At 25.2% G+C, this 21334-nt stretch overlaps 6 protein-coding genes across 9 annotated transcripts; 3 read left to right on the top strand and 3 right to left on the bottom strand.

Annotated features, from left to right (window-relative positions):
• Window positions 1-45: 45 nt before the first annotated feature.
• On the top strand, window positions 46-4195 carry LOC127280180 (WD repeat and FYVE domain-containing protein 2). Its single transcript, XM_051303061.1, has 7 exons — window positions 46-311; window positions 1005-1146; window positions 1240-1445; window positions 1551-1790; window positions 1864-2202; window positions 2287-2421; window positions 2797-4195. Exons 1-7 carry the CDS (start codon window positions 151-153, stop codon window positions 2801-2803), a joined length of 1230 nt encoding a protein of 409 aa, XP_051159018.1. The 5' UTR covers window positions 46-150; the 3' UTR covers window positions 2804-4195.
• LOC127280185 (pre-mRNA-splicing factor 18) lies at window positions 3927-5290 on the bottom strand. The gene has a single exon (XM_051303067.1). It carries the CDS (start codon window positions 5179-5181, stop codon window positions 4174-4176), a length of 1008 nt encoding a protein of 335 aa, XP_051159024.1. The 5' UTR covers window positions 5182-5290; the 3' UTR covers window positions 3927-4173.
• Window positions 5291-5404: 114 nt separating this feature from the next.
• LOC127280183 (DNA-directed RNA polymerases I and III subunit RPAC1-like) lies at window positions 5405-7657 on the bottom strand. Its single transcript, XM_051303064.1, has 8 exons — window positions 7546-7657; window positions 7214-7349; window positions 7096-7134; window positions 6575-6765; window positions 6315-6499; window positions 6056-6244; window positions 5741-5980; window positions 5405-5656 (listed from the first exon to the last, which is right to left on the bottom strand). The coding sequence occupies exons 2-8, from the start codon at window positions 7277-7279 to the stop codon at window positions 5544-5546; spliced, it is 1023 nt and encodes a 340-aa protein (XP_051159021.1). The 5' UTR covers window positions 7280-7349; window positions 7546-7657; the 3' UTR covers window positions 5405-5543.
• Window positions 7658-7681: 24 nt separating this feature from the next.
• LOC127280187 (melanoma-associated antigen D2-like) lies at window positions 7682-11113 on the top strand. Its single transcript, XM_051303069.1, has 6 exons — window positions 7682-7840; window positions 8126-8578; window positions 9699-9864; window positions 9989-10083; window positions 10173-10304; window positions 10559-11113. Exons 2-6 carry the CDS (start codon window positions 8165-8167, stop codon window positions 10637-10639), a joined length of 888 nt encoding a protein of 295 aa, XP_051159026.1. The 5' UTR covers window positions 7682-7840; window positions 8126-8164; the 3' UTR covers window positions 10640-11113.
• Window positions 11114-11511: 398 nt separating this feature from the next.
• On the top strand, window positions 11512-16580 carry LOC127280177 (slowpoke-binding protein). Of its 4 annotated transcripts, none has more exons than XM_051303055.1 (10): window positions 11517-12029; window positions 12359-12778; window positions 13946-14115; window positions 14350-14615; window positions 14808-15102; window positions 15194-15285; window positions 15367-15486; window positions 15565-15638; window positions 15759-15812; window positions 15888-16580. In XM_051303055.1, coding segments are annotated over exons 2-10 (1410 nt in total). In that variant the 5' UTR covers window positions 11517-12029; window positions 12359-12440; the 3' UTR covers window positions 15889-16580. The 4 variants fall into 4 exon arrangements, with proteins under 4 accessions (XP_051159010.1, XP_051159012.1, XP_051159011.1 ...); XM_051303054.1 differs by having other exon boundaries at window positions 11519-12029; window positions 15756-15812; XM_051303053.1 differs by lacking the exon at window positions 15759-15812 and having other exon boundaries at window positions 11512-12029.
• On the bottom strand, window positions 16320-21053 carry LOC127280179 (chromatin assembly factor 1 p55 subunit). The gene is made up of 5 exons (XM_051303060.1): window positions 20905-21053; window positions 19993-20491; window positions 17516-17773; window positions 17117-17444; window positions 16320-17051 (listed from the first exon to the last, which is right to left on the bottom strand). Exons 1-5 carry the CDS (start codon window positions 20921-20923, stop codon window positions 16875-16877), a joined length of 1281 nt encoding a protein of 426 aa, XP_051159017.1. The 5' UTR covers window positions 20924-21053; the 3' UTR covers window positions 16320-16874.
• Between the last annotated feature and the right edge of the window lie 281 nt (window positions 21054-21334).

Raw genomic sequence — 21334 nt, 5'->3', positions numbered from 1 at the left:
TATTAAATGGGTGGATTTTCATGTTTTTATCAGGTGTCTTGTAACCCAACCCTGGATTAAATATCTTTTTTTGGAAGACCAACAACTGTCAAATGACAATTGGGTTTAAAAACATAATAAAAATACAGTATCACAGGTGAAATCAGTGAAATGACAGCGGAAATAAAACCCGTACCGGGAGTAACACAGGATAGATTCAGTACTAATCGGAAACCAATTCTTTTATCCAAATTAGAAGGCTGCAATGATGATGTTAATGCGGCGATTATCATACCGCGGGAAGACGGTGTCATTAGTGTTTGCGATGACAGGTATTATTATTTTTTTTAAAAAAATTGTTATTGATAAAAATTATAATTTTCTTCTATTTTAAGTTAAAAAAATTTTATTTGATGGAGAAATTTCTTTAATCACAGTTTTTACAATGTATTTTTCCCAAATTTTCTTTGCTTTTGTAAGGGCGTTACATCCTCGAATCTTTTGGTTTGTTTTTTTCCTTTAATTTATATATAATTTTGTTTCTAGTAATTCGAAAAATATTTTACTAAATGATGTTTTATTTATTTAAATTTAATTTTTAATGAAAATTTTTTTTTTTTTTTAATATTCAACATTGAATTTTTATTTATCTTGTCTTTGTTTACGAGCCTTTTTGCTTCATTGTTTCAACATTATTGGCAATTTCATGACGAAATTTATTCTATAGCTCGTAATCTGATAAACTTATTATTGGATTTAATACCGGTATATTTTCAATAGCACCTGTTACTCGAGAACTTCATTTTTTTTTCTCTCTAGATTTAAATCGCGCATTCAATTTTTTTTTTATCATTAACATTAATTATAGAAGAGAAAATAATGCATTTTTAATTATTTTTTTATGTTACCTATATTTTATTTAAAAAAAAAAATAAATACTATAAAAATGTATTTGTATTTTTTAAATATTTCAAAAAAACTGTTTTTGTATGATTTATTAAATTAAAAATTTTTTCTATTTAAAGAACCGTGAGAGTGTGGTTGAAACGTGACTCGGGACAATATTGGCCGAGCATTTGTCAATATATGTCTGCGGGAACAACAGCAATGGATTATTGTGCAGAGACGAGGCAATTGTTTGTAGGATTAGAAAATGGTTGCATAAATGTGAGATTTAAAAAAAAAAAAATTTTTTATTTAGTCAATTTTAACAAAAAATATTTTTTTAACGATAAATTTGATTATGAAATTTTTTTCCAGGAATTTATAATAGAGCCGGATTATAATCGAATGACTGCTATGAAAGAATTTCTTGCACATCAAGCACGAGTTACTGGTGTTATATTTGCCCTGAGTTGCGAATGGATTTTGAGTATTGGACGTGATAAAGCATTTCAATTTCATTGTTCGGAAACTGGACGAAAACTTGGTTCTTATCAGACAGAGGCATGGTACACTGCATTACAGTATCCTTTTTTTTTCGAAAAACAATTTAATTTTTAATTGTCAAAAAAATTTCTCTTATTTTATGAAAAGCGATTTCAAAAAAAAAAATTCCTTAATAAAATTAGATTTGACGCTGAGTCAAAATATGCCTTCGTCGGAGATTATTCCGGACAAATAAATATGTTAAAACTCGATACAACTGGAGTGACTTTTATTACAACATTAAAAGCACATTCTGGTAGTATTCGATCATTGGCATGGGATTCGGAGAAACAACTTTTATTCTCAGGTAGTTTTGATCAAAATATCGTTGTTTGGGATATTGGTGGAAAACAGGGAACTGCGTATGAATTGCAGGGTCATCAGTAAGTATTTTTTTTAAATATTGAGAAAAAAAATTTCTTTTACATAATTAATACATTTTTTTTTTTATTACAGTAATAAAGTAACGGCCCTTTGTTATTCGAATAATGATCGAACATTACTTTCGGGCGGTGAAGACGGGGTAATTGTTTGTTGGGATATGGGCGCGGCTAGAAAAGAAACTGCAGTTTGGATTGAATCGGACACATGTCAAGCGTGTGGAAGACCATTCTTTTGGAATATTAAGGCAATGATGGATCAACGACAACTTGGCTTAAGACAACATCATTGTCGTCATTGTGGAAAAGCACTTTGCGCACGATGCACATCACATCGTATTCCAATTCCCGTGATGGGTTTTGAATTTGAGGTTCGAGTTTGTGATCCCTGTCATATTCATATCAAGAATTCAAAGTACGTAAATCAAAAAATTATATTAAATTCTATTAGAATTTTTTTTTTTTTTTGTTAAATGCATTTTGTTTTTTTTTCCACCAGTCAAACTTCATTGGCATCGTTTCATGATGCAAAACACAGCATCGTTGGAATGGATTTAGACGCAGGACGTCGAAGATTATTGACAATTGGTCAGGATCGTATTATAAAAATTTGGGACATCACTGCTCTTCTTCAGTAAGTCATTTGAAAAATTATTTGGATGAATTTTTTTTTTTTTTTTTTTTAAATCACTGTTGTTATTTTACATTCAACGAAATTTAATTTTATTCAACCAGTGATAATATTTAATAATAAATACTTCCATGAAAATTAACATGAATTATTAAATTTTGTTTAATTTTTAAAACTGTTGCAAATTTTGTTTTGAAATTATTTAAAATTTTACAAATAAGATTTTTATAAATTGAATTTAGTCGTAACTTCTTAATTGCCATAATTTATAATTTAAGCAACAGTGGTGTGTTAATTAAAAAGAAAAATAATTGTATAGAGGAAATGTAAAAGTTTTTAAATACTGTTATTCATTCCTGCTTGCAAATTTTTTTACAGATACTGATATATATATATATAAAATAATAATAATGAAGAAGGAATAAATAACAAAATACACACGTAACTTGTATATCTAAACTTTGAAAAATGATGTACTACTGAAAAATTGTATATTAAGTGATATTTACCTTTTTATCTTATAATAATTGTATGCAAATGGCTGTTACTGTTAAGAAAATAACGTTTAATTTTTTTTTTCACCGTGTTAGCTGTTTTTAAATGATTTTAATATGAAATCCGTTATGAATTTTACAATCATTTTTGCTTTTAACTTTTTAGCCACTAATCTTATTATTATTTAGAATTCACGTTTCATTGTTATTTTTGAATAAAATTTGTTAATTTATTTAAATTAGTAATGTGCTCTAATTTTTGGTTTGCTTAACCAAATTCTAAACTTTTAAGTTTAGAACAATATTTGATGAGAAAAAAAAACGAATGATATTAAACGCATCGATTATATTATTAACTGAAAAATATTTGAATGAAATTAACTTCCGAAAAAAAACTTTTTTTTTTTAAATTCGATAAGCTCAATGGCGAATTTATAAAAAAAAAAAGTTTATCGTACATTTGGCAAATTTAGAATATATAAATATATAGTATAAATATATGAAATATATAAACATTATATATTTTCGATGTAAATGTGTAAAAAATATGAAATGAAAATTGGTTTAATTTTAATGTGTTGTATATCGTAAATTAAATGAAATGATATTTTCTAAAACAGTTTTTAACATTAAATTTTGTTATTTACTGTAGTAGATGAATTATCTTTTCTTTCTTTTTAAATTTAATTACAAATTATAAAAATATAAATTTATAATATAGTATATAAAAAAATAATTTGCGATTGAAGTATATTATATATAGTAAGTAAAACAAAATATTCCATTGTAAACGATCATCGAAAAATGCTTGAAATAAAAAAAAATTTCGAGAATAGTGCGCATTATTATCAAGATTATTATAAACTTTATACTAAAAGAAAAGTGGTTTATATATAAAAAATATATATATATAAAATTTAAGGACAAGAAAAATTTGTAAAGCTAACAAATTGTATGAGATTCTTTAATGAATAAATTAGCCATTAAAATGTGTAAAGAAATAAACAAACTGTATAAGAATATAACACGTTTATAAATAAAGTTTGTTTAAACAAAATTCAGATACAATTTTTAATTATTCTTCTATCGTTGTAAAAATTGAAATTACAAATTCACTTTCTTAAAAGAAATGAATTTCACATATTTACATTTTGCACAAAGAAAAATTGAATTTACAACTTTTTAAAAATTAATCTTAATACAATTTAAATGAAAAATAATTTATCTTTATAAAAAAAAAAAACAATAATTAGTTTAAGATTTAAATTTTTGAAAATTCCACACAACGTGAAGGATCCGTGGGATAATATTCTTGACATTTTGTCATTAAACGTTTTAATGCCTGTATATATTTTCGTTGTGTTTCATCGTTCATAACGTGAGCGACATTTTTTGAGAAAATTTTTTCTCTACCCGTACGTGCATGAATACCAACCATAGTGACACCAATTGGCCATGGTGAATTGCCAATTGCCATTTGTAAATAAGCATCACTTGCAAGAATATAATTTCTCTCAAGTAAATGTTTAACAATTTCCGTTAAACTATCAGTAATATCTTCGGTGAGTGATTTATTTTGTAATTTACGCAATAATGGTTTAATATATTCTCTTGTTTGTGCATATGTTGCACTTGCCATTTTTCCACGTGTTCCCATTTTTTCAGCAGCACAACGACTATTCAATTGATTACCCCACATTTGTACTAAATATTGAAGAAATTGTGTTATAACATTCATATCATATTCACGATCGCCTCTATTTAATTTTATTGATTTTTGCTGTAAATCCTCATAAGTAATAACACTACCATCAAGAATATTTACATCCACTTTAGAACCATTACTTCCTGGTTTAAGTGGTGCAAGAATTTCATTAACATATGCCAAATCAACTTGTTCCATTGCTTCTTGAAAATCATTTCTAAATCCTTTATTTACTTCAGGTTCAAGAATTTCACATTTTCGAAGTCTTTTAAATGCATCCTGTTCAGTTTCAGCGAATAATAAAATTGGTTCACCACGTTCACGTAAACGACGTATAACCTCATTTCGTGGTAATGTTAAATGTTCATTTGTTTCTTCAACACCAACTTTTTCCTCAGATTTCACCGATAATAATTTATCACTATTAACACCATTTGTTTGTAATTTTTCATCATTATTTGATAAAAAATCCGATTTTTTAAAATACTTTTTCTTGCCACACAATAGTTTCTTTTCTTCCAATTCTTTTCGTTTTCTTTGAATTTCCGCTTTTAACGCGTCCATTATTTTAATTATAAATAAACTTTAAACTAGTATTTATAAAATTTGCTTTTATTGCGTGTAAAAATACACAAAAAAAATATCAACAAACTGTCAAATCCAAGATAATGACGTAATAAATGAGACGCCATTTTTAAATCACTTTCCCGCTCAAATTTAAAAATATCGTCTAAAGTTTAATATTTAGTATTTTAATTTATTTAGTATTTATTTAATTAATAGAAAATTGATGAAAAAAACTATTTAATTTTTTTCGACAAAAAACATTTAAAATTTACAAATTAATTGTATTAAAAAATAATTTTTTTATAATAATCAAATTGTTACGAATTTTTTTTTTTTTTTACAACGAATTAATTATAAAATTAGCTAATAGAATCCAGGAGTTCGATAAAACTTCGACATTTTCCTTTAAGAATTTTCACTGCTTCGACAAATAAAACAGACGATGGAAGAGCGCCAACAGATTCAACTGTAACTGTAAATAAAATTGAAAATATTTAGTAATTACCAAAAAAAATAATAAATTGATTTTAAATTATTTTTAATAGAAAATACTAACAGATAAAATGATTTGGTTCACGTTCCAATAAAACGCAATCTTTTAAATCCTCGTGTCGTTCAACATTACGTGAACAACTGTCATAACGTGAATTTATTACTTGTGCCTCTTTTCCACCAGATTCAGTTTTTACTAATTCAATAACTCCTGGACTAAAGCAATTTTTCAATTTTTCAGCCTTCTCATCTTTAACACTTTTAAGAATTGTAATTCGTGGCAATAATCGATAAAATGCAGTCGCTGAAAAAAATAATTGATTAAATTTAAGAAAAAAAAAAAAAAAATGCATAAATAACAAAAAAAATTTATACATACAAACGGGAGAAAATTTTGCATGATCTCTGCCAATGCCTTTAACAGCGTGCATATAAATGTGCATTTCATGACCAGGATTCAATTCATTTAATAAAATATCTTTATGAATTACTCCAACTTGTTCCTCACCTCTTGGATAAATTTCCATTTGTTTACCAAGTGGACACCATTTTATATCATTACTGTAAACTGAAAATAATTAATTTTTTAAAAAAATGTTTAATTATGAAACTAAAAAAAAAATTATTTTTCTTTTTACCTTTATGATTAATATACATTTCTTCAAGTCTTCTTGATTCTTTAGACGCTTGTTTATTATGCGAACAGGAAATTTTCAATTCATATCGTAAAGTTTCGTGTTCACTTACTTCGTCCTCTTTATTACCTTCATTTGATGGATAATCGAATAATCGTGAATCAGCTCGAAGTGGAATAAGTCCAAGTCTAATAGAAAAAAAAATTTATTTTTAATTTCACTTATAAAATAAATTTTTTATTCAACGAAAATATATTAATCACCTGTGTGCCAATACTTCCTCTTGCATTATACTATTATAACTTTTAATAAAAACCTTTTCAATTGCCATTGATGGTACTTCGCTTATAAGAATTCTACGAATTGCATTTGCCAATGATGTTTGACATCCAATTAAATCAAATTCTAATTCCATTTGATTTTCAGATTCCTTAATTATTTTGATATTAAAATTCTAAAAATATAAAAAGTTTATATTATTTAAATATCTTATCGTGACGCGATCTGAAGAAAGGGACCTTAGAAGGAAACGAATTATAGGTTATGTTTACGACAGATTATAGAATTAAAAGTTTATTTTTGTTTTTGAAAAACTGAAATCAATTTTTATTGAACATTTTCTATGTAATGAAGATCTAAATATTATTAGTTTGCATTTAAAATTAAACGTCTTTGTATATTTTCACTTAAAAATTTCAAAACATAACCTATAATTTTTTGCTTCTAAGGTCCTTTTCTTCAAATAAATATAATTATAATTATATATATAAAAACATGAGGTTACCTCTTTAAAAATTTTTAAACTCCAAGGCTCTGGAAGATTCTGAAAATAAGAAAAAAAAATTAATAAAATATAGAAACAATTTTACTATAAATATAGAAAAAAAAATATTAATATTTACACTAATAACTCCATGTTCTTCCATTTGTATTCTTGATTCTCGAGACTTCTTAAATTTCGAAACCATGATTTTGAGGTTAGAGTTAAAAAATCAAGAAATATTATTCCAAATAGTTTTTTAAAAATTTTATATATCTCTGTAATTATTTAAAAATGTAATTAGTTTTAAAATTGTAAATATATAGAGCATATAAATGCAAATTAATACATTTTTTACTGTTTTTACAACACGTGTTTATCACTTTTTGTTTACAATTTTTTTTTTTAATTTTCTTAATATTATTTTCTCGTTATAATATTTTAGAAATATGAATATATTTTGTCAATATTTACCTTAATTTTCAACTTATATTAATTATTTAATAATAACAATTGTTTGAGTGTTTACTGATGTTTTTTTGACAGTTTAAAATAACCTTACTTTTTGCTGTATGTACGCATGCGCATCTAACTAGAGAAGAAAGTTGGCTATACTGCTCCGTGGTTGGCAGCCCTTAGGAATTATTTGTCAATTGATAAACAAACGGAAAAATACCGGAAAAATTGTAAATCAGTTTTTAAAAATTGTCATTTATCAGTGTTAAACAAGTACATGAAATATTTATTACACGAAAGTGCCAATTTACAGGTTAGTTAATTTGATATTATATATCATTTATTTTTTTCAGCAAATTTCAATAAAACAAATTGAAACATTTACAGCAAACATAACCTCATTTTTTTCTGGCGCTTGCAAATTGTCTATTTAAAAATTTAAGAAAATATTTCTTAAAGTTTTGATACTTTTATTGATTAGTTACTTTTATTTTTTAAAGGATAATTGTAATAATTTTTTTTTCTAAAATTTTGAAATTTGCTGTAAAGAAATTTAAAAAATTTAAATCTTTTTTTCTGTTTATATGCATATTTATAGATTTGCGGTTAATTTGTTTATATTAAAAAGAAAATAAAAATGTCACGAAGATCAATTAAGCATCGTATAGTTGAAAGTGACAGTAACAGTGACAACGACGATGAAGGTTCAGTTCGTTATCGTTCTCAAACACAAAATCGAAGAAAAAAAAAAGATAATAATAGCACAATGTCACAGAGTCAAAGATCACAAGGGAAAAGAAAATCACAAATTGAAAATAATACACAATTTGTTGTTGATGACGATGATGATGTTTCAATGAGTACACAAAGAACCCAAACTGTTCTTCCTGATGATGAACTTAATCGTTTAATGGGTCATGTTGTTAGATATATTCTTGTTACCGATCGTAGTCGACATCCAATTCTCAGACAGAATATTCAAAAGAATGTTTTGAATAATTCAAAGCATTATCGTACTGTTATGGATTTTGCAAGAAGAACTTTTCGAAAGGTATTCCTTTTTTTTTTTTTTTAATTAACAAAAATTTATTATTTAAAAATATCTATATTTATATATGGGGCATTCTATTTTAAAATTATACCCCTAGTAAACAATTGACAATATAAGACATTTTTTAAATAATTATTTCTCCCATTTAATTAAATCAAATTACTTTTGCAATGAGTGGTTTCGAAAGAGAAATTTCTAAACTTTATTATTGTAAAAAAAATTTTTTAAAAAAACGTTTAATTAGCATAAAAAATTTAGTTTGAAGGTTAAACTTATAAATATCTCAAAACACGTTGTCTCCGATTTTGACAAAATCTGTGTCAAAAGAAAGCTTAAATATTCTATTTTTTATTTCCGTAAAGTTTATAATGGACATTTTCGAGGATTTCGAGAAATTAATTAAAATTCTCAGACGTTTCAAAGGTTAAAAAGGGTTGAAATTTGCATGAATAGAGAACCTCTATTCAAATACAGCGGCATTTGTTTTTACGAAATTTTTAAATAAATAAATTTTAAAACTTCAATTTTAATCTTAATAATTTTTTTAAATTTGAAAAATTTTTAATTGCAAATAGCTAAAGATCAATATATTTATTGTTTACAATATTTTTTTTCTCTAATGTCAAGTGATGTAATAATGTAAGGTTAATGGAAATTAAATTTAAAAAACAAAATCCGCTCTTAAAGAAATGGTTCTCCATTCATACAAATTTCAATCCTTTTTAACCTCCGAAATGTCTGAGAATTTTAATTAATTTCTGGAAATTCTCGAAAATGTCCATTATAAACTTTACGGAAATAAAAAATAGAATATTTAAGCTTTCTTTTGACATAGATTTTGTCAAAATCGGAGACAACGTGTTTTGAGATATTTACAAGTTTAACCTTCAAACTAAATTTTTTATACTATTTAAATGTTTTTTTGAAAAAATTTTTTTACAATTGTAAAGTTTAGAAATTTCTCTTTCGAAACCACTCATTGCAAAAGTAATTTGATTTAATTAAATGGGAGAAATAATTATTTAAAAAATGTCTTATATTGTCAATTGTTTACTAGGGGTATAATTTTAAAATAGAATGCCCCATATATAATAAAATAATAACTTATTTTTTTAAACAGGTTTTTGGATATAATTTAGTAGAAATTGATAATGGAAAATATATTTTGATTAACGAAATTTCCAATAATGATTATCATGTGACTTTTCCAATGGAAAAAAATCAAATGGTTCTTTTGTTCATATGTTTGTCTCACATTTTTATGAACGATACCGTTTCTACTGAAGGTCTGGTTTTGAATAATTATTATTATTATAGAATTTTCTTTTGAAAATCTTAATTTAAATTAAATCACATATTAAAAAAAAAATGTTTTCAAATCAAACAAATGAATAAAATATTTTCTTATAGATAATTTGTTCAATTTTCTACGGAAGTTGGCTATTGTGGATGGAGATAATTTTAGACACAATTATTTTGGTGATATAAATCAGTTAATAACTGTGGTAAGAAATATTTACAGTGAATAAAAACTAAATTTTTATATAATTTTAATTTTTTCATGTAAACATTGATTTTTGTTTATTAATTCCAGGATTTTATTAAACAACGTTACTTAACACGCTCAAAAGTTGAAAATAGTGAACCGGAAAAATTTCAATATGAATGGGGATCTCGAGCTGAGCATGAATTGGATAAATTAGAAGTTCTTCAATTTGTATCAAGGGTGAGAGAATATTTTCAATTTTTATTATCGTTTTCAAAAGTTAAAAATATTTATATTTTATCATGAAATTCTCAATTTAAGAAAAAAATTTTTATTTTAAATTTACTTAAAAAACAAATTTAATCCTTTATTGAAAATTCTATAAAAATATAGATCTAAATTTTTTATTCAAAATTAGTAAATTAAAATTCAAAAATTGAAATTATTTTTTAATTTAAGCATTAGAAAATTGATTTTTGTTTTTTCTTGAATAGATTTACAGAAATAAACCCGTTGAAGAATGGACGTCTCAACTTAAAAATATTCAACATAATATTCGCGATTTTATGGGTTGAAGTTCTTTTAATTTCTTTTTTTTTGCGGAATTCTTTTTTAAGTTCCGTTTATTTTTCTATCATAAAAAAATGTTCTTGTTCGAAAGTTATTTATGATGTTTCGTTTTGTTATATCGGTCAAGAAAAAAAAATATGATTATATTAAGAGCCAATTAGCATAAGAATAAGTGAGTTTTGAAATTGTTAAAATTGTCCCTGAATGCAGCCATAAAACTGTAAAGCAAAAAGATTAGGACCGAATGTGGTCTCCAAGTTCAGCTTTGGGGTCAGGGATTTCATAGTACAAATACGTTTTTTTTGTTTACTTATAAAATATTTTTCTTTTCTCTAATTCTTACGTAACAACGAAGCTCACTATAAGTTTTTTTTTTCTTCTCTTAGTTCGTCAATAAAAGAAATATTTTTCGATTAAAAAAGATAAAATACAAATTTTATATACTATTTTTTCATAATAAAATGATGAATAAAAAAAAATTAATATTCTGTAATTAAGAAAAAAAAGGATTTTTCACCTTTTAGACTATGAGACTAATCGATTTGCGAGTGTTATAACGTCATTTTCATTTAATAGAGGTTGTCGATAAATTCGCTATAGACATTGACATGTATCGGTGAGAATTTATTTCCGGTTATTAACTTTTGAAAATTAAAACCGAATTGATAATTTTAGACGCTGATGGCTTTTAATTAGCTATTAAAAAAGAAAATTAAAAAAAAAACCCTGTGAGAACAAATTATTCACGTTCATTACACAATAAATTATTCAAGCGCAAAATAATGAGTAAATATCAGGGAATAAAAGTCATTGAAATTAATTTTTAATTATTTTTCAATTATTATTTATTAAAATAAATCTTGATTTTTATCAAACATTTTTTGTTTTTTGATTTATAAAAAAAAGGCCGAGAGAAAAAAAAATGTTTAATAAAATTTTTCTTTTATTTTTAATAATTCATGATTGTTAATGATATTTTAATGACCCCGTCGGCACTTAACTCCCTTCAGACGGGACGTTTATAGTTATGAAATGAAGTTATAATACACAACTTTATTATATACATATATAATTGCGGGTGATGTTAGTGTCCCGGTCACAGCGCAGCCACCAAACCACTATATCTACCTTTCGCGAATCTATGTCACGCCGGGTATTGGGGATGCAACCCCGCACACGCATTCCGGCGACCAGTGCACTTCCACCCTCATGAGGGTTCACTGCCTGCAAAATTGTTCACTTTTCAATTTATCGCTGTCTGCTTTTAAAAAAAAAAATTTTTTTTGAAGCCAATCGAGAGTCCTTGCAATAAATAAACGCCAGGATGTTGTATATCTGCCAATTTTCAACAAGACAATAATTAAAAAAAAAACTTCATGCAGATTTCTAATTCAGGTAACACTCTTTTTTTTAAATTTACTTTGAAATTTTATTATTAGAACAATTTTTTTAAATTAATTTCTTGTACAAAAGAAAATTATTGCTTTTTTTTATTTACGTAATTTTGAATTTAAATAAAAAATTGCAATTTATTATTAATAATAATATGTAAATTATAATTTTTTAAAATAACTTTCAGTTTTTGAACTCGGAAAAAAATGTTATTTCCTTTTAATTAAAAATATCTAAAAAAAAGGAATTGTTTATTTAAACAATTTTTGAAATTTAAAAAAAAATTAACTTCCAAGTTTACTTTTTTTTGAAATTTATTAATTGTGTTTCAGTTTTTTTTTAATTTTTGGGACCAAGAAAATTCCATCCAGTCGCAACGATTTTAATAAATAATAATAATAATAATAAGAAAAAATGTTCAATTTGTATCAAAATTTTGGTAAACATAAAGATGATTATGAATATCATAGAGAAACTGAAGTCACTGGTCATGATAGATTTTGTCAAGAGAGACCGGGAACAAGAAAAAAACGAAGAAATGTCGGACGAAGAACACAAAGTGCAATTGAATTGGATTCGGGAGCAATGTTAACTGCCAGAAATGTTTTACAACGTGGACGAAGTGCAAGTATTGAGGAAGATGATAGTGAGGATGAAAAAAATTATCCACTCACCAATAAAATTGATAGTCTTGCGAAAATTTTATTTAATCGCGTTTCACCTGCCCGTGGATGTCGAGAAAATGAAGTCAGGTAAAAACAATACAAAATACAATTTTTAAAAAATATTTAATTTTAATTATAATTATCAAAAAAAAGTTTAATAAAAAAAAAATTGTAATTCAAAATCTATAATATTCGAAAATTGTCATTTTAATTATATAATTGAAATGAAAAATGAATTTTTTTTATTAAATTTGAAATTAAAATCTAAATGATATAAAGGAGAAGAAATATGAATTTAAAAAAAAAAAAAACTAATTGTAAGCATTTTAAATTGAGAAACAAAAATTAAACTGAGAAACTTAAATTAAAAACAGAGTAAAATTCGTAAATTAACCTCGGGCTAGAAAAATGTTTTTTTTCATAAAGAAGAGAAGTTAGTAATTTTTTTTTCATTATTTGTTCACTGAGAACAAGCTTGCGCGAGATAATGTGGAGTTCTCTATACTCATATCGTCATTGTCTCTCCCAAGTATCGTGTATTGTCTTCTTTTCTCATTGTCTCTCTTAAGTGTCTGTCGTGTTAACCTGGACCTTTAAAACGTATAATATATCGATTATTTTAAAACTATATATCACTCAAATTCATTATATTTCATTAATCATGAGAAATTGAAAATTTTTTTTCATTTATCGTAATTTTGTTTCATTATCGATTTTTTAAAATTATTTTTCTAGTTTCCTTCAATGTAAAAAATAATTATTTCAATTTTACCAATTTTTTTTTTTTTTCTTCAAATTATTCAAAAATATAAATATTATTTAAGAAAATAAAATTTTTTCTTTGCTATAATATTAATCCTCTTGAGTTGGAGGTCAGTGTTGACTATATGAAAAACGGAAAAAAAAAAATTCGCAGAGGAACTCAAGAAATTCTTTCTCCATGAACTTAATCCGCTTTGCGGGTCGAGGACCGATTTAACACTCTCATGAGAAAAGAATTCTTCGCCTCGAGTAGTTAATATAGTAATGTAATTTTCAATTGAGAACATTTTTCTGCAATCAAGCAAAATGAAATATGAAATTAAAAAAAAAATTTATTTAATCGAAACAAATTAAAATTTAATTGATTTAATTTTAAATGTAATTATTTTTTTTATCTAATAATGGAAAAAATTTGTATTTTTATATTTAATTTCAATGTTGAAATTCGACTAAATTAATAAAATCAATATTATTTAATTATTTTAATATTAGAAACGGAAAACATCAATACACTGCCTTGGGTAATGGACCTTCCGGTTGTGATGACGTTGGAGAATATGTGGAAATGGAAAAACGATCCAGAGATCGTGCCCTATCGATTTGCACCACTTACATTCATGGAACATCTCGCTATCTTTTATTAAAACAGCTCAACAATATTGGTATTATATATAAAATCAATTTTATTGAATTCTACGTCTATAAATGTATTGAGACATTGTCCCGGATTAAAGAAGCAAAAATAATCCTCTCTGAATAATAGATTGTGAATATTAAAAAGAACTAAATTTTTAATAAATAAGTTTTTTTATTACTAAATTAAAAGTCGGAAAATAAAATTTCTTTTTATTATCATTTTTTCTAATTCAAATATAATGAAATTAATTTTCTATCAGGCTCTCGAATGGACAAACATTGGTTTATCGTGAGGGATACTTCATTGAAAACAGATCGAATTTTGACACTGACACCGTTGAATAAAAATTGTCCTCTAGAAATAACACCATCGACTAAGGATATTCTTAATCATCTTTTTCTTGTTCTTCAACATCCCTATATCTCACCAATATTGGATCTTGAATTCATTGAATACGAAGGGATGAATTATGCAATTCTTTTACAGCCAATTAATCAAGGAAGCCTCAAGGATCTAATTTACGGAGTAATTATTAATTAGAAAAATATTTCTTTTTTTAAATTTCGAATTCAAAAGTACATTTTTTTTAAAAGTAATTAATTAAAAAATTTATAAAAGTAATTTAACTAAATTTTAATATAATAATTTTTAACTATATTAAAATTCAGAAAGTAAATATTAAAGATGGAGATAAAGTGTCTTTTTTTTTCTTTGTAGATTGAGAGAAATTGTTGGAACGAGGATTGGGGTCAAAAATATTCAGCTCGAGGCAAGGGTCTTCCTTTACCCCAAATTCAACAAATGGGTCGGCAAATCCTCGAGGCACTTGTCTTTTTAAAAGAACGTGGATTCCCAACGGTGACTCATTTACATTCTGGCAATGTTGTTGTTCAAAATGGAGTTGCGCGTCTTGCTGGCTTAGAAAATACACTTCTTGGTTTTACAAGTCGTACACATACAATAATCACTTCAAGATTAGCGCATTACAATTCCATGGATACTATTTGTTTTGGTATATATATATATATCAGCAAAACTTTTTTTCCCCTTTTCTTTTTCTTCAAATTAATCTTCTTTATTCAAAAAAAATTTTCTCTTTTCAGGTCACATGCTCTTTGAAATGTGCACAGGATACGAATTATGTTCATTTAAACCCACGTCAGTTCATTTCACGGATCTTCAAAAATATCCACAAGTATTTTTCTTTTCCGTTTTTATTAATAATTTAGTATGTAAAATTGGTTTTTTTTTTTTTAATTTCCTATTTGATTTTTAGGTGAGTAGATTTTTGAAACATTTGTTTGAAGGACCTCGATATCCGAGTGTTGAGGAGCTTATCGTTCACGATCTTTTCAGAAATATCGACCTTCGTGAATTGCGAAGTGCTCCAGTTACAGTGAGAATCAAATTTTTCATTTATTCGTTATTTAAAAAAAAAATACATCATTTTATTTAAAAAAAATTAAATTTTTAGATATTTCGTCCAACTCTCACACCATCGATTGTAAATTTACTTGATGGAATTAAGAGATCAAATTCAAGCACACGGTAAATAAATATGAAAAAATAATCGTTTTTCAACATTAAAAAAAAACTTGGATTTTGTGTTTTCAATTTTTTAAAATTTTCATTTTACAAAATTAAGTCTTTATTTTGCATGCTTAGCAGACATAGGCATAGATCACGATCGTCGAATCAAGTTTTAATAATGCGCAGATATTGGTAAATGATAATTTAAAAAAAAACAAATACCTTAAAAAAAGAAAATTGCATCAATATTTTTTCCTCTTTTTTCAGAATTTCATCACTCGATAGTGACGATATGATTTCCCTAAAAAGTCCAGAGACGGATTCGTTGCTTGCTCATATTTACAACGAGCTTTCAAACACAACTATTTAAAAAAAAGAAAAAAGCCAAAAAAAAACGGGAACAATTTTCTTCTGCTTTTACTTCTTTTACCTCTACTACATTAACTAAGTGCCAAAATTAACAAAAAAAAGCGAACATTTGTTAAAAAAAAACTCGAAACTGCGATTCTAAAATCACTTAAAAAAAAATATTTATGAATTTTGTCAACTTAGAAAAAAAAAAGATTATAAAATATTTACTCTATTCGTAAGTTTATAAACATCCTTGAAAAAAAAAAAAAACATTGTACGTTAATCAATAAATCTACACTATCTATATAATTTTTATTCTTTTGGTTTTTACTCAAGAAAATTCAAATATTTATGGAAAAAAAAACATTTTATTCGGACGATGTCGAAAATTTTACAAATTTCATTCAATGATTTCTATACCAGTGGCTTATACATCTACAGTAGAAAAAAAAAAAAAAAAAAAAAACATTTAAAAAGACATTTATTTTTATACTCGACAATCACAATTTTTATTGGCTGTGGATTAAAAAAAGAAAATTCGTTTTCATAAAAACTAGAAGAAAAAAAATTTAGAGGCCGTTTTTTTTTTTTTTTTTTGTAAATAATTTATCAACACGGCACACACATAAAATAATTTTTACGTGCCAAGACATTGTCAAACAAGAAAGAAAGAACTCAACACATTTTTAAATATAAATTAAAAAAAATCATTATTGAAAGAGAAAAAATTTTTTCTTGTGTAAATTTTTTAACAAAAAGAAATAATTGAAATTCTAGCTAGGGAACGTGATAAGAAAAGAAAAAAAAAGTGAGTTTCTTTTAAAGGGTACCTCACTTTTTTTTTCTTTTTCTTTTTGCATTCAACATTCAGAAAATGAATTTTTCTCTCTCGGAAAAAAGCTATCAAGCACCGGGTTCAAGTTCACTGGCTGGCGTATCTGGCTCTTCGTCATTGTAAATATTCTCAGCCATTTGCCATACCTGCATTATGTTATCCTCAGAGACCGAGCAAATGACCCATGGCTCGTTTGGATTCCAGGAGAAGTCACTGATCTTCGCTGTATGTCCTCCATGAATAAACTGCAAAAAGAGAAAGAATTTTAATTATTATTTATTTTTTTTTTTTTTTAATTTTGAAAACTTACGAGTAATTCAGGTGGACCGTCCTCAGCATCTTCGCTAGATTGTTCCTCGCCAATCTTGCTAAGATCCCAGACATGCAAACGTCTATCGGTGCCACTGCTCGCCAAAATGGTTTCATTATGCGGCGACCATTGAACTTGGAAAATTTCATCCTTATGCGATTCAAATGAATGTAATTTCAATTTTAAATTTCTCAAATCCCACAATGCGACTGTTTTATCAGCGCTTCCAGTTGCCAATATAAATTCTGAATATGGATTGAAACTCAAACAATTTACTTCAGCTGTGTGCGCATCAACTGTGTGACTTGGTTTACTAACATTGTTGCATCTGTGAAAATTAAAAAAAATTTTAATTTACTTTTCAAAATTAAAAAAAAAAAAAAAAGAAAAAAAAAGTACCTTGTGTCCCAAATCATCAATTTTTGATCATCAGCAACCGATCCAAAGAGAGATTCGTGTAAAAGATGCCAAGCAACATCCTCAACAACAGCCGTGTGTCCGGTAAAAATAGTTTTAGCATCAATAACACGATTTTCTTTTGGAGTTGCATTAATGTCCCATAAGCAAATTGTATGATCGTCAGATGCGCTCAATAAGTAACCATTAAGATTTGGATTCCAAGAGAGTCCATAGCCTTCTTTTTGATGTCCTCGCAACCTATTTATTAAAAAAAAAAAAATTTTAATTATTATTTATACAAATATTTTTAATTTCACAAATTAAATTCAAATATATTCAAAAATTTTAATTTTAAAGAAATTATTATCAAATTTACAATAATTTAATGACGCTGAAGTTACCAACGTTGATTCGACGAATCGACGAACGAATTTTTCGTTTTCAGATTAGTTTAAAGGCTAAGAACCAATTTTTTTTAATTGAAACTTCTTTATTTTGGTCCCGAATACATCTTTAAATACTAAAAATCCTCAATTAAGGCAGAGAAATATTCAATCTTAGGAAAAAGAAAATTCTTTTCGTCGATTCAACGTTGGTAACTTCAGTGTCATATAATTTAGTCAATTTAGAAAATCAATTTATCATGAAAATAAAAAATTGTAAACATTTAAATATCTTCAAATAGAAAATGTATTTATATTTACAATTTCAAATATTTTCATTTTATTCGATAAATTTAAATTTTGCTGGAAATTTAAATACAAACATTTGTCAAGGACAAAAATAGAAAAGAAAAACAAAAATAGTAATTAAATTTCAATAACTGAAATAAGAAAAAAATTTATTTTGCCTTTAAAATTTTTTCTATTGCAGAAAACTAAATCAATAATTAATAATTTAAGGGGGTATTCTGGTGTTTAGGCCTTTATTTAAAAGCTTATTTCAGAATTTATTTTTATTATAAAATAAAATAAACACCAAATCTTTTTTACTTCGTTTTATTCTCCTTATGAAGTGTTGAAAAAAAATTATAATCGTTTATTTTTTACTAGACATTGTTATTTATATTTAATATTAATGTTTATATCAATGCTTGTGTAGAATAAACTGTAAAAAAAAATTGGAGCAATCGGTCGGATAGATTTTTTGTAAATCACCTGCGCCAGCATTTTTTTTTTGTTATAAACATTAACAGGCCTCGGATCGACTTAAAGGCACAAAAAAAGTCGTTTTAGTCGATTTATATTCTTAAAAAAAGTCGATTTTTTTTTTTATTTTAACAAAAATATTTTACAGATTTTTAAATCAAATTTTTTTTTTAAATAATAATACTTTTGGAAGGATTTAAAGTTGAAATTTTTAGAAATAATTGAATTTAAAAAGATTTTGTTAATTTTCAGACAATAAGTAAATTTTACAAAACTAAAAATAATTTATCAAATATAATTTCAGATAACATTTTTTAAATTAAAAAAAAAAAAATTTTTTTTTAAATTTTCGATGGAAAATTTTAGAATTAATTAAAGTTTAGAAGCTTTTAAATACAAATTTTTGAAAATAATTGAATTTTAATTGCAAAATGGTTTCAGAAAATTGAATTTTTAAAGAATATTATAAAAATCGTTAAAAAATAATTAAATTTCCGGAGAGTTATAATAGAAATTATTAAATTTCAAAAATTTTTCGATAGAAAATTTTAGAAGTTTTTAAATTCAAATTTTTGAAAATAATTGAATTTCAATTGAAATTTTGGATAATAATTTAATTTTAGTTGATTTTTGATTGAAAATTTTGATAATAATTAATTTTGAATTGAAATTTTGGATAATTATTGAATTTCAATTGATTTTGAATTGAAATTTTGAATAATAATTGAATTTTAGTTGATTTTAAATTGAAATTTTTGAAAATAATTGAACTTTATTTGATTTTGAATTAAAAATTTTTGGTAATTTTATTTGATATTTTTTTTGAAAATTATAAACAATTGTTAAATTTCATAAAAATTTTAATTGAAAAATAATTTGAAATAATTGAATTTGTGATGAATTTCATTAAAATTATTAAAAATAATTAATTTAGTGAAGAATTTTAGTTAAAAATTTGTTAAATAATTAAAAAAAAAGAAGATCTGAATTTTATACTAAAAAAATATATTTTATTTAAAAATTTGTTTAAAAAATGTAAAAAAAAAAAAGTCGAAATAGTCGCATTTTATTAAAATAAGTCGAAAATAGTCGAAAAAGTCGTATAATCCGAGGCCTGCATTAATATTAAATATAAATAACAAAATCTAGTAAAAAATAATTTTTTTCAACATTTCATGATTAGAATAAAACGAAGTAAAAAGATTTGGTGTATTTTATTTTATAATAAAAAAAAATCCTGAAATAAGCTCCCAAAAAAAGGCATCTTAACACCAGACTACCCTCTTAAAAAAATAGCAATTATAATAAAAAAAATTTTTTTTTTCTTACCTAAGATCAGGATGACATTCGCCATTTGGATCGGGTTTGCTGGGATGTTTTGTATAATCAAAAACAAGAACATCACTTGATGGTGTTTTAGTTGCAATGACGCATGGATTTTGTGGCATATATCGTGCTCTATTAACTTCACCCTCATGATTTATTTTAATTTCAATTTCAATTTTACCACTAACCGATCCAAAACCACCAAATTCACCTTTTTCATTATCATAATGTGAGGCGTCAAATTGAGCGTCTTCATTTGGTAATTGAACACTCGCAATAAGAAGATGATTTTGTTCGTCCGATGTGTGAGTACCAAGAATTAATCGATGTACAGAATAATCTTTACCTTCAGGTCTTGTAACATCAGGTAACCATTGTGCAGTTAATGATGGCCATTCAAGGGCATGGGTCATCACCAAATCGTACAAAAATGGTGTATTCTTTTTCCATATTTTATATTCTTCATTAATCACACGTTCCTCGACAGCGTCGTCAAAAGTTTCTACAAAATTTTTTCCATCTTTACTTGATTTTCAAAATTCATAAAAATGATTATATTTATAATTTTAAAAAAATTTTCATTTCTTTTCAAACATATAAAATTATATGTACAAAAAAATTAAATAAAAACAAACAAATTTAAATGGAAACATGGTTAGAAATATTGAGAGAAATAAAAAGTCAAAATAAAAGTTTATATTAAATTCAAATCAATTGAATTATCATTTAGAATTAATGTTTCTATATTGAAAAGGTCTCTTAATCAATAAAATAAATGGCAAAAAAGAATTAATTAAAGGACAAAGAACATTGTTTATTATCATGGCAAAAACGACGCGTGTGGTGGAATAAAATTATACACGAGTTATTGGATTAGTAATATTGAAATTATTACTGTTAAATAATGATATTTACCTCCGTCTTTATCACCCATTTGTCTATTTCTTGATTACAAGCTTCTAAAGATAGTTATTAATCTGCTGTCGAATAGATTCTGCCCGCCAAAAAGAAATTCCGAAGCCAAGAACCGTCAAGACCGGCGTCGCGGCGTATTTACAATGAAAAAAAAAAAAAAATTAAAATAACCTAAAGACTCGTTTTCATGATAAAGTCCCTCTAAATTTTGATTGGATAAATTTTCAAAATGGCAGAAAATTGTCCACAATTTGAAATTGGAATTTTTAGATCTTTTTTTTTTTAAAAAAGAATTATTAAATACTATAAATAATTAGCTACAACTAAAGTGTATTTATTTTTATTTTCCGTTTAAAAAAAAAAAATTGCCAACTTTTGATAACAAACACAAATATGAGAAAGTCGATGACCTATAAATTAGATGATTAGA

Source organism: Leptopilina boulardi, unplaced genomic scaffold, assembly GCF_019393585.1.
Source record: "Leptopilina boulardi isolate dan_hultmark-lab unplaced genomic scaffold, ZJU_Lbou_2.1 LbouV2_229, whole genome shotgun sequence".
In the NCBI taxonomy this organism is placed as follows: domain Eukaryota; kingdom Metazoa; phylum Arthropoda; class Insecta; order Hymenoptera; family Figitidae; genus Leptopilina; species Leptopilina boulardi.
Note: the sequence above shows the minus strand (reverse complement) of the source record. Positions and strands in the feature narration are given on the sequence as shown.